The 14,238-nt window shown below is 43.5% G+C and overlaps 1 protein-coding gene and 1 long non-coding RNA gene across 4 annotated transcripts in view; one reads left to right on the top strand and one right to left on the bottom strand.

The window, feature by feature from the left end:
- The window catches only part of epha4b (eph receptor A4b), a 90,324-nt gene that overhangs the window by 7,003 nt on the left and 69,083 nt on the right, over nucleotides 1–14,238 (bottom strand). For all 3 annotated transcript variants that reach the window (XM_085805860.1, XM_085805861.1, XM_085805862.1), the window contains exons 13-15: nucleotides 13,823–14,008; nucleotides 4,712–4,773; nucleotides 1,609–1,818 (exon numbers count right to left, since the gene is read on the bottom strand). In XM_085805860.1, the coding sequence (XP_085661986.1) occupies nucleotides 1,609–1,818; nucleotides 4,712–4,773; nucleotides 13,823–14,008 (458 nt within the window). The remainder of the gene's footprint in view (nucleotides 1–1,608; nucleotides 1,819–4,711; nucleotides 4,774–13,822; nucleotides 14,009–14,238) is intronic.
- The window catches only part of LOC146971329 (uncharacterized), a 110,873-nt gene that overhangs the window by 94,068 nt on the left and 2,567 nt on the right, over nucleotides 1–14,238 (top strand). The window lies entirely within an intron of this gene.

Below are 14,238 nucleotides of genomic sequence, written 5' to 3'. Positions count from 1 at the left end.
GTCCTCTCTCCCTGTCTCTTCCCCATCTCCGCCTCGGCCTCTCTCTTTCCCTCCCCCCTTCATGCCTCCAGCTCTCCATCTAGGTCTCCTGACATAAGTCGGAGTATATACGGTATGTGTGTGTGTGATTGCAATAGAGCAGTCAGCGGCTGATACACTCCTCCCAGGGCAATGCTAATGCCATATTAAAAATAACATCCCCAACACTTCCTATGAATATGAATAATGCCGTCTCCTTGTGGGCATTTTAGATGATTTACTCCACAGTGGTTTAACTCACTGGCGTTTGAGTTTCTTCATTCTCTCACAGCTTTGTGAGAGCATGTGATGTTGACAAAGAGTTCTTCGATTTGACTATATATAGGCAAATGTATAAAGGAGGGGGGAGGATTTTTACTCATCCTGTGTATGCATTTTCTTTCTAGAACATCACATGTTTGTGCCATCAGTGAACCTCAACCAAAACTGCTTAGTTTTAAAACTGATTTCACCATCTAATACAATGTTAAATTGATAGATTGATAGATTGAGATATTGACAGATTGATCAATTTGAACATGGCAAATTGAATAAATGTGAGGATTGAGCAGACTTGTGTATCAAGGACTGTTGCTGACCATGAGATGTGGTGAACAGATGCATTTACTGTCCTCACCGTTATGTATTTATTTGTAATACACTGAATTTTCTTTATTATAATTAATTAATACTGTATGTTCATTGATTTTCAATGTAAGTGCAGCACGAGCTATACAATAAAAAAAAAACAGGCACCACAGAGGCGGTGTTATTACATAACGGTGCCCTTAGAGAAATATATTAGAGCTAATTCAGCCAGACTGTTTTTGTGGAAATGACCACAGACAGCAATCAGCTGGTCATCTCAGGAGCTGGCTTTCTAGCTACGAGGATGATTGGTTGGTGCTATTCAACAAACAGGTCCTCACACACTTCCAAAATACATTGGAGCATGTTTGAAGTTTGACGTTTTTGTAAAACGACAGCATATTTGAATTACTCAATGGTTTCTCATTGGAAAAAGGGAAAAAAACAAACTTTATTTAATGATAGAAAACAGAACAGAACAGCCATAATCATTCAGTCTGGGTTGCAGGCTTTGTCATAGCCAGTGGTTGATGTGCAATGCATGCTGGGATACATATTTACAGAACTGACTGACCAGAACTGAATGTCCAAATTATATTTAGTCTAATCAGGTCCTGTAGGGTCCCTTGATATTGCAGCTAGTCTCAGGTTTGTGCATCTAAGCAGTGTCTCTAATATCCCAAGTGGACACACTATCATGTTTGATCACTTGTTATGTCACAATAATCACAGGAAGCGTGAACTGTGAAGTGCGAGGAGAAATAAAATGATGTTGTGATTAATATGACTAATTATTTGTAGGGATTATTCTTGAACTGGTTCTGGCTGTTTTTGATCCTCTTGTGGGAGCGTGTCTGAATGAATTTATGCACATCTGGTTTAAGTTTAAGTTTGTGCCAGGCTGTTTTGGATCTAGAAGAATAATGACAGGATGAACTGTAACTGGAAATAATATTCAATAACGACAGGTGCAGCCTGTGAAAAGCACGGTGTGCGTCTTACCCTCGTAGTGTACGCAGCCTCTGGGTCGTCCTCCAGAACCCGGCTCAGGCCAAAGTCCGACACCTTACACACCAGGTTGCTGTTGACCAGGATGTTCCGCGCTGCCAGGTCTCTGTGAACGTAGCTCATGTCTGACAGGTACTTCATACCTGAGGCGATGCCGCGCAGCATGCCGACCAGCTGGATCACCGTGAACTGGCCGTCGTGTTTCTGGACGGAGAGACAAGGAGAAAGATGAATTAATACACGGTGCGCTGTGTAAACGCTGACATTAAGCAGCAGCGGGGGGGGCGCATGTAGATTAGTGTTGGGTCCTTCAGCAACCTCAGCTGGAAGTGAAGGTTCGAGCCAGGATTCAAGCACCTCTCATGGCACCAATCCACGCTTCTGAAGTGTCCCTGAGCAAAATGTCTGAATCCTTTCCAGCCCCTGCTAACTCTGCGCTTTGACCCCGCTCTGGAGGGTGGCGAGCAAAAGATGGATTTCTCCTTTCAGGGATCAATAGCGGATCACAAAAAAAGAAACCCTACGTGCAGAGGATTGGATCTGACAGAGCAGACAAAACTTCCCACTCTAACGCCGACCGTGTGCCCAAGCAGAGCTCACTGGATTTCAGATTTGAGCTGTCTTTGGCAGAGAGTGGAGCCTGTTGATCGATGGCGGTCCAGCTCACCTTCCTCTGCCAATTATTTCTGCCCTGGGCCAACGGTCCCCGTTAAAAAGCCATCCATGTTATCAGTCACCCTCTCTCCTTTATATCATCTCTCCTTCCCTCTGTCTTTTTGCTCTCTCCATCCATCTCTGTCCCTCCTCAGTCTCTGTCTCAGGGTGTGAGAGAGTGCAAGAGGGAGAGAGAACTCTGTATTACTTTGATTCAGTCTCCATCTATCTATCTATCTTCCCTCATCTTTCTGCATCTGTGCACCCCCCCTGTACTCCCCTTCCTCTATCGTTCTTTCTCTGTCTCTCCCTCGGCAGCTGTGGAGTAAGTTAATTAGCCGGTGGTTTTGTGAGATGCTGATTGATTGGACTGTCTAACAAACCTACAGACTTCCTCTATCAATCTGCCCACCACATTGCCTTGCCAGGAAGGAGGAGGAAGGAGGGTGGGCAGGGCAGGGAGAGAGAGAGACGAGACAAATGCAGGGCATAGAGGTTGAGCAAGGAGATGGAGACAGATGAGAAAGGTAGACAATGACTTTTTTGGGGGGCAGATTTTGGCATATTATTGAATTTTTATTTTTTCTTCCAAGACTAAGAAGGAGAAACCTGAAGACAAAGGGAAAAGATGAAAAATGCATAAACATAACAGCAAGGAGATTTAAAGATGAGCCTGCCTGCTTTTGTTATTTCTGAGAGCTGAAAGCTGCTTGATTAATTGTCAACATAATTAAAGATGCATATGGATGCCAGCAGCACGAATGAGCTGTAAAACCCATAAAAATGATGATTCCATAATTATATTGAGCCACTGCGGACACCTTTTATAACCGTTATTACAATACATACCGACCGTAACACACAACATACATGTATTGTGTCTGTGTGTGGGTTGCTGTGTGACTGCGTGTGCGTGTGTGTGTGTGTGTACTGTATGTGCGCGTGTGTGTGTTCTCAAGACTTTATGCCTTAGCCATTTTTTATCTGTCAGATTCCATTTCATTTTGCTTCAGTGTTGCTGATGGGATTGGTGTCTATTTAGTGATGGGCCTATCATCACGGGCTTAATGGCTTTGGAGCACTGCAGTGATTTTACTGGCTGACTAACAACTCTGAATATGAATCAGGGGGACTTTCAACGTGAGGCACACAAGAGCTGGAACAATCCATTCATCTGGGTGTGTGCAAAACCCAATTCAGGGCTGCTTAGCTAAATAAATACTGCACGTTTGTCACTTCTGCTACACAGTGTGTATAGACAGGAGTCATGAATCACACATTCGACATGTTTCACATTATTGAAGCTACTCTTTTTGTGCTTGCAGCTCCCATTAAATGTAGAGTCATTCTTGTTTCTGTATAATTGACATTTTAAGAAATGCTTCAAGACCCTATGTCAGGTTTGATAAAATTCATATCCATTTCATGTGTCTGCAGGTTTGTGATTTGTTCAGGCTTCAGGAACTGATTCTTTAAAAATTAGTTAATGTAATGAGGTATGGAGTGACGGGTTGTTCTAACTCTTGTCTTAATGTTTCTCCTGACAAAGCCTCTTTAAATCTGTTGTCTAACAGATTTGGCAAACACCCCTCTCAGGATGGACTTTTGTTATACTCCAGCATGGATTTGAACTCAAAACAAGTCTCTTTTCTGCGATCATAATACTCTGCTGACTGTACTTCCCCGCCCATGCATGATAATGTTGATTCATTCAATCATTTTAAATCTCTTTGGAGGAGATTTTCAGTGTTTTTCTCAGTTGCTTTTAACCATAAGACTTTGACGGTGTAACATTACATCTGAAATGGACTGTTTATTTTCGTATCGTCTAACCGAGCAAACATTGCACACAAAGCAATACACTTATTCTGTTTTATTGCCATTTTGTTGCTGTTTTCTGCTTTGGGAAATGGACACTAAGTGCATTTTATAGACCCGGTATCAAACATCATGTAATGAAAGTGTAGGAAAGGCCACACAACTGAGTGAATGTGGTACACCAGCTCTATGTTTGTAAAGAAGTTCAGTGTCTGTGTATCATGGATACCTTCATGTGTGTACTCTGTATTGATGAAATGTTTCTAGAAACTGAGGCAGTAGTCCTTCACTGTCTGTGTTCCTCCTTTTTTATACTGCAAACTGTCTGACATGTTGTTTCCAGCTGCACACATTTATGTGTTAAGCAATCATGTGTGCTTCTGAACATATTAAACAGTCTGGTTCAAATCCAAACCAACAGTCAGCTGACATGGTGCTGCTTATTGTTCAGGCAACTAAAGTTAACCCCTGAACTGAAGTCCTTGGTGGTTTCTGTAAAGTTTTACAGATTGAATTCTCCACCTTGGACAGATCAAAGACAAATTTAGTGCAGTGTCTTTATACATTTTCAAAAGAACATGTCCTCGAGTACAGCTGTGATTCTTCCAGCTGAGCCGTGACTCACCTTGAGGAAAGTGTCCAGAGATCCGTTTTCCATGAACTCCGTTATGATCATCACTGGCTTGCCTACAGAGAGACACAGCAAGGCAGCTGTTAGTCGGAGCAGAATTACAAGTAAGAAAAGACACAAACTATAAAGAGATGAGGACAGAGAAGTAGTGGCGTCCACAGCTGTGACCAGCCTTCCTCTCCGTCTCCCTGCTTCTCTCTCTGGGGGATAACATGGCATGTCGTCATCAGTCACACTGACAGCTTCTAATCAGCCCTCTCCATAAACGCCAGGAGATAATTAGAATGGACCAATCCACCAGAATGTGTGTGTGTGTGTGTTGGTGTGTGTGTGTGTGTTGGGGGGCCTCCTGAGATCTCATGAATACTAATCAGCCTCAAGGGGAAAGGGGGTTGTGGTCAGACCGTTGTGCACCTGCACCTGAATGAGTGTGTGTTTGTGTGCATGTGTGTGTGATGGAGGGGCGGTTGACTGACAGGCTGCATGCACTATGGTCCCTGCATGGCATCTGGTGAGGCTTACAAATGATTAACAAAGTACCTGCAATCACACACACACTCACTGATGCACACACACTTAAAAAACAGCAGTTGTCCCTAGTTGAGCTTGGACAATTGCGAACAAACACACAAGGTGTAGTTACAAATGATGGTGTGTGTGTATGTGTGTTTGTGGGGGCCAGGGAGGTGAGGAGGGGACTTGTAAACACACAGTCTATGTCAGTGGTGATGAATAGGTCACATTTCCTCAATCAGACCTCAGAGATGCTGGGGGAGAAGTAAAGACGACACAAGAGGAGGCAGAGGTCTGCTCGTGGAATTGTTTCAGGTCAAAATGTGACAATGAAATTTTGCCAAACAAAAATCCCAGTCTTTTTTCCATTCCAACTTGTTATACAGTATAGCTGCTTTTTATAATACAAGACATGGGTCAATCAATTATTTGCTTTAGGAAGAGGTTGATTAAAACCTGAAACCTCGTTTGGTTAAACTGAAGAAGAGAATGGGAGCAGAGACTCATGAAAGAAAGAAAAGGTTAAATATATAGAGGATAAATATAAACCAATGTATAGTGTAAAAGTGTATTGGGGTAAATAGGAGGTTAAGGATTGAAAAGATAAAGGTGCAGGAAAAAAAAAGTTGGATCAGAAAGGATGAAGAAAGAACGGGGTGAAAAGGGTCAAAAGCTTGTCATGGAACAACACCACAGAGGCCTACAGTGAGACTGTAGGTAAAGACAGCAATACATCACCTTAAATGAATTCACTATCTCGCTGCAGCAAACACACACACATAAAGGGACACACACACAAACAGAGTCGCCTGGTCTCTGGTGGTGGTGTCTTCTTTGACAGTAACATTAGTCTCAGGGATAAAAGTGAAAGAGAATTGGATTTTCTTCTGCTGGGGGTGAGGACTGCTGGTCACATTTATCTCCACATGGGGCCTGTGTTGTGTGTGGCGTATCGCTGTGTGTGTGTGTGTGTGTGTGTGTGTGTGACAGAGAGAGAGAGAGAGCTGGTTTCAGGGCACAGCAAGTTGGGAGGGATGGCACAATGATGACCGGCTGATTTCAGCCCTGTTGAGAACATGTGTGAGCTTTTGTTTGTGTGTTTGTCACAGCAGCAGATAAAAACAGTGGATGGGATTGATTCTGCCCGAAAGGAGGTCTGACTCCTCACAGCTTTCTTTCCACCGAGCCAGACGTGAGTGTGTTCGGACGTGCGTGAGAGTGTGCGCTTAATTGTGTCTCGGATTGCGGATCCCTGTGGATGTGAATGCATGTATGTTGTTTTGTGTGCGCCTGTGTGTATCCATACAGAACAGATAGGCATAAATGTCATATTCTACAACGGAGACAGCCATGAAATGGAAAAGACCTATAAAAAACTACCACTGAAAACCAATTATGTGTGTGTTTATTGTGTACACCAGTGTTTTTCAACCTTTTTTGAGCCAAGGCACACTTTGTTCATTAAAAAAATCCCGCGGCACACCACTAACCAAAAATGTTAGAAAATGACACAGTGCAGCCTAATACAGTAAATATAATACAAATGTTGTCTCTTACAGTGTAGTTAGTTTGTTCTGACTCAGTAATGGTCACTGTGCAGGCTTCTGCCACTACACTCATTGACATAAACAGAGTCCCATTTTATTAGCCAACTCTGCCAGACAGTCACTATTGCAGACACAGATGCTCAACAAAGCCTTTTTTTCTCTCCTTTTTTTTTAAGCTGTCAATCAACTCATGGGAGCTTGTCAACACGTGCACACTTCCACTCGTGCCTTCAGCCATAATTCACAGCAAACATGAGAGGACTTAAACTTATGTGGTGCACTCCCTGTGATAGAAAGTCAGAACAAACTCTGAGTGCAACCTGCAACGCGTGCTTCACTCTGCCTGGTCGCACATCTCGCGCTCTGGAGCGCAGTGCGCGCAGCTGCAGCGCTTCAGATCGATCCAGGTCTATTTTTCACGCGAGCCGCGAGCGCCATCAAGCTGGGTAGACCAGATCGGACCAGACAGGAACTCGGGCACAGAAAAGGCGAGAGAATCCGGTCAATTTTCAAAATAAAATAATTAAATGATGATTCATTAAGTTGTTGCTCGTCCGTCTATACATATTTGACCGTTGCGTCTGCACACGAGACACATACACATGTTTAAAATGACGTGTGTGTGTGGAAAACCGAGTGAATACGAATAAGGACGGTGCCCCTAAAATAAAAGCTCTCAGCTGGCTCCCCCGTCACTCACCTGCAGCTGCACAGACGAGCAGAGGAGCTCTCCGCTGGCGTGGATGAGCCGCAGCACAGCGGGAGCAGCACGCGCGTGTGTTTTATAAAAATAAAAAACAAACAAAATGAGACTGGCCGGTCGGCACGAGCCTAGTCACAGACACTCGATGGAGTGCTGAATCTCACTCGTTAACGGTTATAATCGCCTATGAGCGTCGGTTATCGGTCTGAAAAAAAAATTCAAAATGTGCATCGCTAGTTTGGATCAATTAAGTTAAATTTGGTAATTTTCCACGGCACACCTGGCGTAAGCTCACGGCACACTAGTGTGCCGCGGCACAGTGGTTGAAAATCACTGGTGTACACGCATGTATAAGCCCATATACTGTATGTTACTGAGGAAGGAGAATATTACCTTCAGGCCCACAGTGTTAGATGCGTTCAAGATAGAAACACAATGAGACACATTCATTCTGTTGTGTTGGCCTAGAGGACCATGTGAACCTGGCATGGACTGACACACAGACACACGCACACAAATACACACTATCGCTAGCCATCATCTGGACACCTGCCATACAGAATTATCCTTGCAACTCTGAAAGATAACAGAAGTTACTAATAAAACTGACCACACACACCATTAGGCTGTATATTAGCTCATTCTCTATTATCTTGCAACACACACACACACACACACACACATCCTTGTAATGCTATCTTTGTGAGGACACTCATTGACATAATGTATTCCCTAGCCCCTTACTGTAACCTTAACCATCCAAAACAAATGCCTAACCTTAACCATTACTCTTAACCTAACTTAAACCTAATTATAACCTAAAGTCTTAACCCTCAAACAGCCCTTGGAAAAAGTGAGGACCACTTCCCAAAAATGTCCTCACTCTGCTGGTTAAAAACTCGTTCCGGTCCTCACAACGTAGTATGTACAAGAACACATACACACACACACACACACTTGTTTTACAGTATTTGAGATGACGCGTCATTGACATAATGCATTCCCTGGCCCCGTATGCTAACCATAACCATCCCAAAATTGTAGCTCAAGCCCTAAAACCAATTCTTTTTTTCCCTTTTTTTTATTCCACTTTTAGTCACAAAAATTTATTTTACAAGTCAACAGTATATAAGTGGTTTTTCTCCCCCTCACCTCTCACCACCCATCCCCACCTCCTCCACCCAATAATACCCTTACAGACAAGTAAATTACTGACAAATTCATATCAGCAGAAAAAAGAACAGAAAAAAACAATTCTTAACCCTCAAACAGCAGTTAAATATTGTTGGGTACAGTATTTTGGCCCATGATAAACTGTTAAACCTCACAAGTATAGCTGTATAGTTTAATTTTTGAACCCCACAAATATAGAAAAAACAAGGGTGCACACACATATTGACACACACAAACTCAACAATACCAAGAATCCCTTTCACTTCTTGCTGCATCTTCATCACACAGCACCCACACTTCAAACACACCAGCAAGACGGCGCCTCTCCATCTCATCATGGAGCTGCTCTCCGCCAAACATTCACGAGCGCTCCTCAATTTCCCCCTGAAAGCACATAATTAACTAATCACGTTCATATTCATTTGAATGTATTGCCTTTCATCGCCGACAGAAATAACACAGCCGTTTGCAGAGCTAAAAACACCTCTGTGTACGGGTGTGTGTGTGTGTGTCTGTGTGTGTGTGTGCGTGCAGATTGGGTATTGATGTTCTGCCAGGTGGAGTGTGTTATGGAATGGATCAGAGAGGAGTTTGCTCCTTTTTACAGCTCTTCATTAGGTGAAAGTAGAAAGTGTTGTCTCTGCTTTTCCAAGGATAAAACTTGGATTATTTAAGCTTTGTGTGTGTGTTTGCTTTTTTTTAATTTTGTGTGCGTGTGTGTGTGTGTTTGTGTATGAAAGTGACAGGATACTCATATAGAGTAACTGGGAAATTACATTATGAGAGGCTGTTTCTCTGTGTGTTAGTGTGAATGTAAACGAAAGTGATAGACTCTGTATACATCCTCACAATTACATTATGAGTGGCTATCTGTGTGTGTGTGTGTGTGTGTTTGTGTGCTAGTGGGCCGCATTATTGAATGAGGCAACCCAAGGTACAAATGAGAAAATGAAATAACTGCTGTATTGATTAATGTTAAGGGTCCAAACTAAATGATACAATGCTTTTAACACAGGACAGATCTCTGTTCTGGGAAGCGCTGCGTGAGGATACGGGGGTGCGGAGAAACGTACAGACAGAAACTCAATAACCTTATCTCCTCTCCTCACCTCTCCTCCCCCTCTCTTTGCTTTCTCATCTCCCCTCATTTCCTCACGTTTGTCTCTTCGCCGTCTCCCCTCTCATCCATTCGCTCCTCTTTGCCTCAAATCTCTTCGCACATCTTCCCCCTGTCGCCCTCATTTGTTCTCAAGCCCCATGTTCTCTCATTTCCTTGCTCTTGTATCCTATCTCATCCATCGACCCCCCCCCCCCCCCCCCCCCCATTCCCCTTTCCCCCAACATCCCACACCCATCGTCACCTTTTCTCTACTTTCCCCCCTACATTTTTTGTTTGTCTCCAGATCTGCTTGCATATTCAAAATGTGAATAACTTCAAACACTCTGAAAGGTAGCATTGAAACACTTAGTGTGCGACTGTGTGTTTGTGTGTGCGAGCACACGCACACACGTGAGTGAGGGAGCGAGCAATGTGGGCAGATGAGATGGAGCTTGGTAATTGAGGGTTTTCCAAATGAGCCGATTGTTGCAGTGATTGTAAAACACATAAAGGATGGATGGATAAAATGAGGGATGGGGGGAGATGAAGAGAAGATAAGGAGATGGAGGATGGGGAAAGGAGGGAGGTGGGGGGAGGGGGCGGGAAGGGGCATATTGCTGCACTTTCCTGATGTGTAGAGAAGACAAATAGAGAAAAGATCTATTTTTTTCTCTCTTTTTCCGCATGTGGCGCCGCAATTAGCATGACAATAGCAACAATCAGGTGACAGACAGCAGAGTAGGTTATTATGGTGGCCCATGGCAGGCGCTGAAGGCTTAAGTTGGTTTTAAGCGGCAAGAACACACACGCACGCGCACGCACACCTAAAAGAATGAAACAGGACGATGCAGTCAGTGGAACTAGACACTCATGCACTTGAAGTACAGCTGTACCAAATGTTAAATAATGCTAATTTAACCATTATTGCAACCACAACTGCCGCCACCACCACCGCACCGCACTTCACTACAACTACCTCTGTGGCTCAGGAGGTAGAGTGGGTTGTCCACTAATCAGAGGGTTGGTGGTTTTCGATCCGTGGCTCCACATCCAGTCCACATGTCAAATTGTCCTTAGGCAACAATACTGCAACTTGAATAGCCTGTGATACATCATAGGTGTGTGAATGTGTCTGATGGAGAAAAGCACAGTACAGTATGTAGCCAGGGGGAATGTAAAGCACTTGAGTCCTTGAGACTAGAAAAGCGCTTTATAAATGTAGTCCATTTACAAGCCTACTTGTATTATCCCTACCACTGCTGCTACTAATAGTCCTTCTACTATTATGCTGACAGTGTTACTTGTAAGACGTAAGCTACATTTACAATTCTGCAGCATCTACAGGAATGAGATCTACCAGTGCCTGTTAGCATTATTGCTTCCTGTACTATGATGCTGTAATGATAAAGTGATAAAGTGTAGTCTGATTAATTAACTGTGTAAAAAGAATCAAATCTGGATGAAGTAACACCAGCAACACCTCACACTTTACAGACTTTACACACTTCACAGATCTGACTACATCCATGTTATAAGGAATAGATATAGCATTTATGTTCGTGTGTAGGTGTGTGTGTCTTCAAGTGTGAAAATGTGTGATCTTATGTAATAGTAAAATGTTCATCTTTGGGTCTCACACTACAGCTTTTGCTCCTTATACGGTATCATTTGCATCACATTAATATTTCTGCACCTGCTACTGCTACTCTAAGAGTTACCTCTGCTACTTGTGCCGCTGCTGACGCCTCCACTACCCCTACAGTACTACTGCTGATTCTGCTGCTGCTTACACCTACGCAAACCAATCCAACACACCTGAGCCCACAGCAGCCAGGGTCAGCCTGCCTGATTAGACTGAGGGCGGTGTGAAGGGACCAGCTGGTGCCGGAGAAAAAGGCCTGAAGGAATTATTGACCCATCTCAACTCTCACCCCCTTTTGCTCGCACATACACACCCTGGGCTGTGACCTGTGAAATTACTGCTCCACTAGTGAGATTTGTTTCTGAGGAGCTCTATCAGCTTCTCAATGTGCCGTGAAGGCAGGTGAGAAGAGAGGCAGAAAGAAACGCGTGTTAAAGAGCAGGCAGACACTCACGCGCCACAAAAACTACACGCATAGTTTTATGTTCACAGAAGACATAAAGAGCGCCTCACTACGCTATGGCAAGTTTCTTGTCACACTGTTTCCACTGTCAACTGTGGTTTTTTTTTTTCTGCTGTCACAGAATTTCAAACATTTGACAGTAATTCCTAAATTTATTCCAGTATTTAAAATCAGAATGGTGCATGCATCAGTGCAGAAAGAAAAGAAAGTACCATAATTATATGTCTGCCTGTCGGAATAAAACAAACACCTTTGATTCAGTTTGTTGCTGCAGTAGGCTGATCCTACAAAGGGTCAGAGGTATAACACACCAAACATTATTTAGACAATGGGAAAGAGAGAGGGGGAGAGAAAGAATGACAGAGTAAAAGGAAACAAATAAGAAATGCAGGGGTGGGGGGGTGGGGAGGGGTATGCTGCTGAATATTCATGAGGCTAAAAAAACACATCCAATTAACTTTATGAATTATTAATATTCATGATAAAAGCCTATGCATATGCATTTGCTCTTTTGTTGTTGGCCTAAGTGCCACTGAGCACCGATGTGATGGACTGAAGATCCGTGTGTGAGTGTGTGTGAGAGAGAGATAGAGGGGAAAGCTGAGGTTTATTTGCCCGTCTGCACGTTTACAATTCTGTTCCTTTGTACTGTACCAAGTACCTCCTTCCTTTTGCACGTCTGTAGATCTCACAAACATCTGCATGACGAGGTGTTGGATGAGTAGCAGAGCAGAGCGGTGGCAGTGACGCAGAGGAACGTGAATAGAAAGTGCGAGATAAACTGAATGAGCAGAAATTGCTGGTTATGAATGATATCTCTAAATGAGGCTGTGCACATCTGTGGTGGCACCTGTATCGAGTGAAGGAGCTCGAATGTAGCTGCATCATCAGGACACACAAATAGGAAGTGGAAGATTGGAGCCCTGTTGTAAATTCTTTTTGCCTTGAACCTCTTTTCATGGTGAAAACCTGAATTAGGGTTGATGATGCTGATAATAATTATAATGTAATAAAGCACATTTGCTGTGTATGACGACTAATAACCATGAACTAATAACAAACATCACACAGGAGACGTTGATGTTGGATCATAAAGGTTGAGATGCTTGGTTACGTATCTATCTATCTGGACAGGGGCCGCCATATTTGTTTGCTCAAAGCAACTACCTCCATTGTTTCAGGGGCGGGGAGGCATTAACGAAAGCTCTCGGCCAAATCTGCCGAGCAAACTGTATGTGCTGCGCTAGTGTGGCTGTGGTAACAAAACCAACGGAAAAGAAGAAAAGGATGTGTTTTCAAATTTAGCCGGCTTAGTGCTGACGTACTCTGAGATTTTGGTGAGAGAGACAGAGCGAGAGAGAGGGACAGACAGCACGAGAGGGAGAGAGGGATTGACTGAGTGAGACCGAGAGCGAGAGAATAAGAGACAGGGTTGCGATTGAATGAGGAGATTAGATGGACACTGACTGAGAGAGAGAAAGAGAGTGAGATAGGGAAATAAGACGAGAGTGGGATAGATGGTGAGAGAGAGAGTGTGTGTGTGTGTGTGTGTGTGTGTGTGTGTGTGTGATTGAGAAAGCGAGAGCCAGTGATAACAAATCAGCTATCTTGTTGAACCAGGCCTGTGTCTGTCTCACCGACATGAACACACACTCGCTCTAATTGCCTAACACAATCATGTGAAATAAACAGGTGGCTCTTTGAGAGGCGGACAGTCGCCATTCACATGCACACCCCTATGCGTCATCGGTTTGTTACCATGGTAATGGAGCTTTTATCTGATCCAGGGTCACCACCAACATCACCAACAGCTCTGCTGTGGGTAACACAGGTATGTGACACACACACGCACGCAGTGCTACAGCACACGTACAGGGAGAAGAAAGTGGAGTGTGTGTATGATTACACAACCAAACATGTCATCAACCCACTGAAAGTTTATAGAGGTTTATATTTGTCACTCACATCTGGTGACGACACCCTCCAGCCTGATGATGTTTGGATGGTCAAACTGTCCCATGATGGAGGCCTCAGACAGGAAGTCCCTCCTCTGTTTGTCTGAGTATCCCGCCTTCAGACTCTTGATGGCCACGTAGATCTCCCTCTTCCCCTGCACGCGCAGCCGACCACTGCACACCTCCCCAAACTCTCCTACACACACAAAGGTTTGAGACAACTTATATATTATGTACTGATGAATGTCTGAGCTGCTCTATCTGTAGTTTTATAAGTTTAATAAGATCTAATATAAAATTTAAATGTTTTTTTTTTACATGTCCAAAAGTATTTAATTTTAAAGATGTTACTGTTCAGTTACCAAATATAATGAGGATTATCCAAGGGTGCAAATATGACTAAAAGAATCCCTAGAATGAACCATA

The sequence above is a fragment of the Trachurus japonicus genome, chromosome 17, assembly GCF_045865225.1.
Source record: "Trachurus japonicus isolate A0001 chromosome 17, Traja_1.0".
NCBI lineage: Eukaryota > Metazoa > Chordata > Actinopteri > Carangiformes > Carangidae > Trachurus > Trachurus japonicus.
This window is presented reverse-complemented; position numbering and strand designations above follow the sequence as displayed.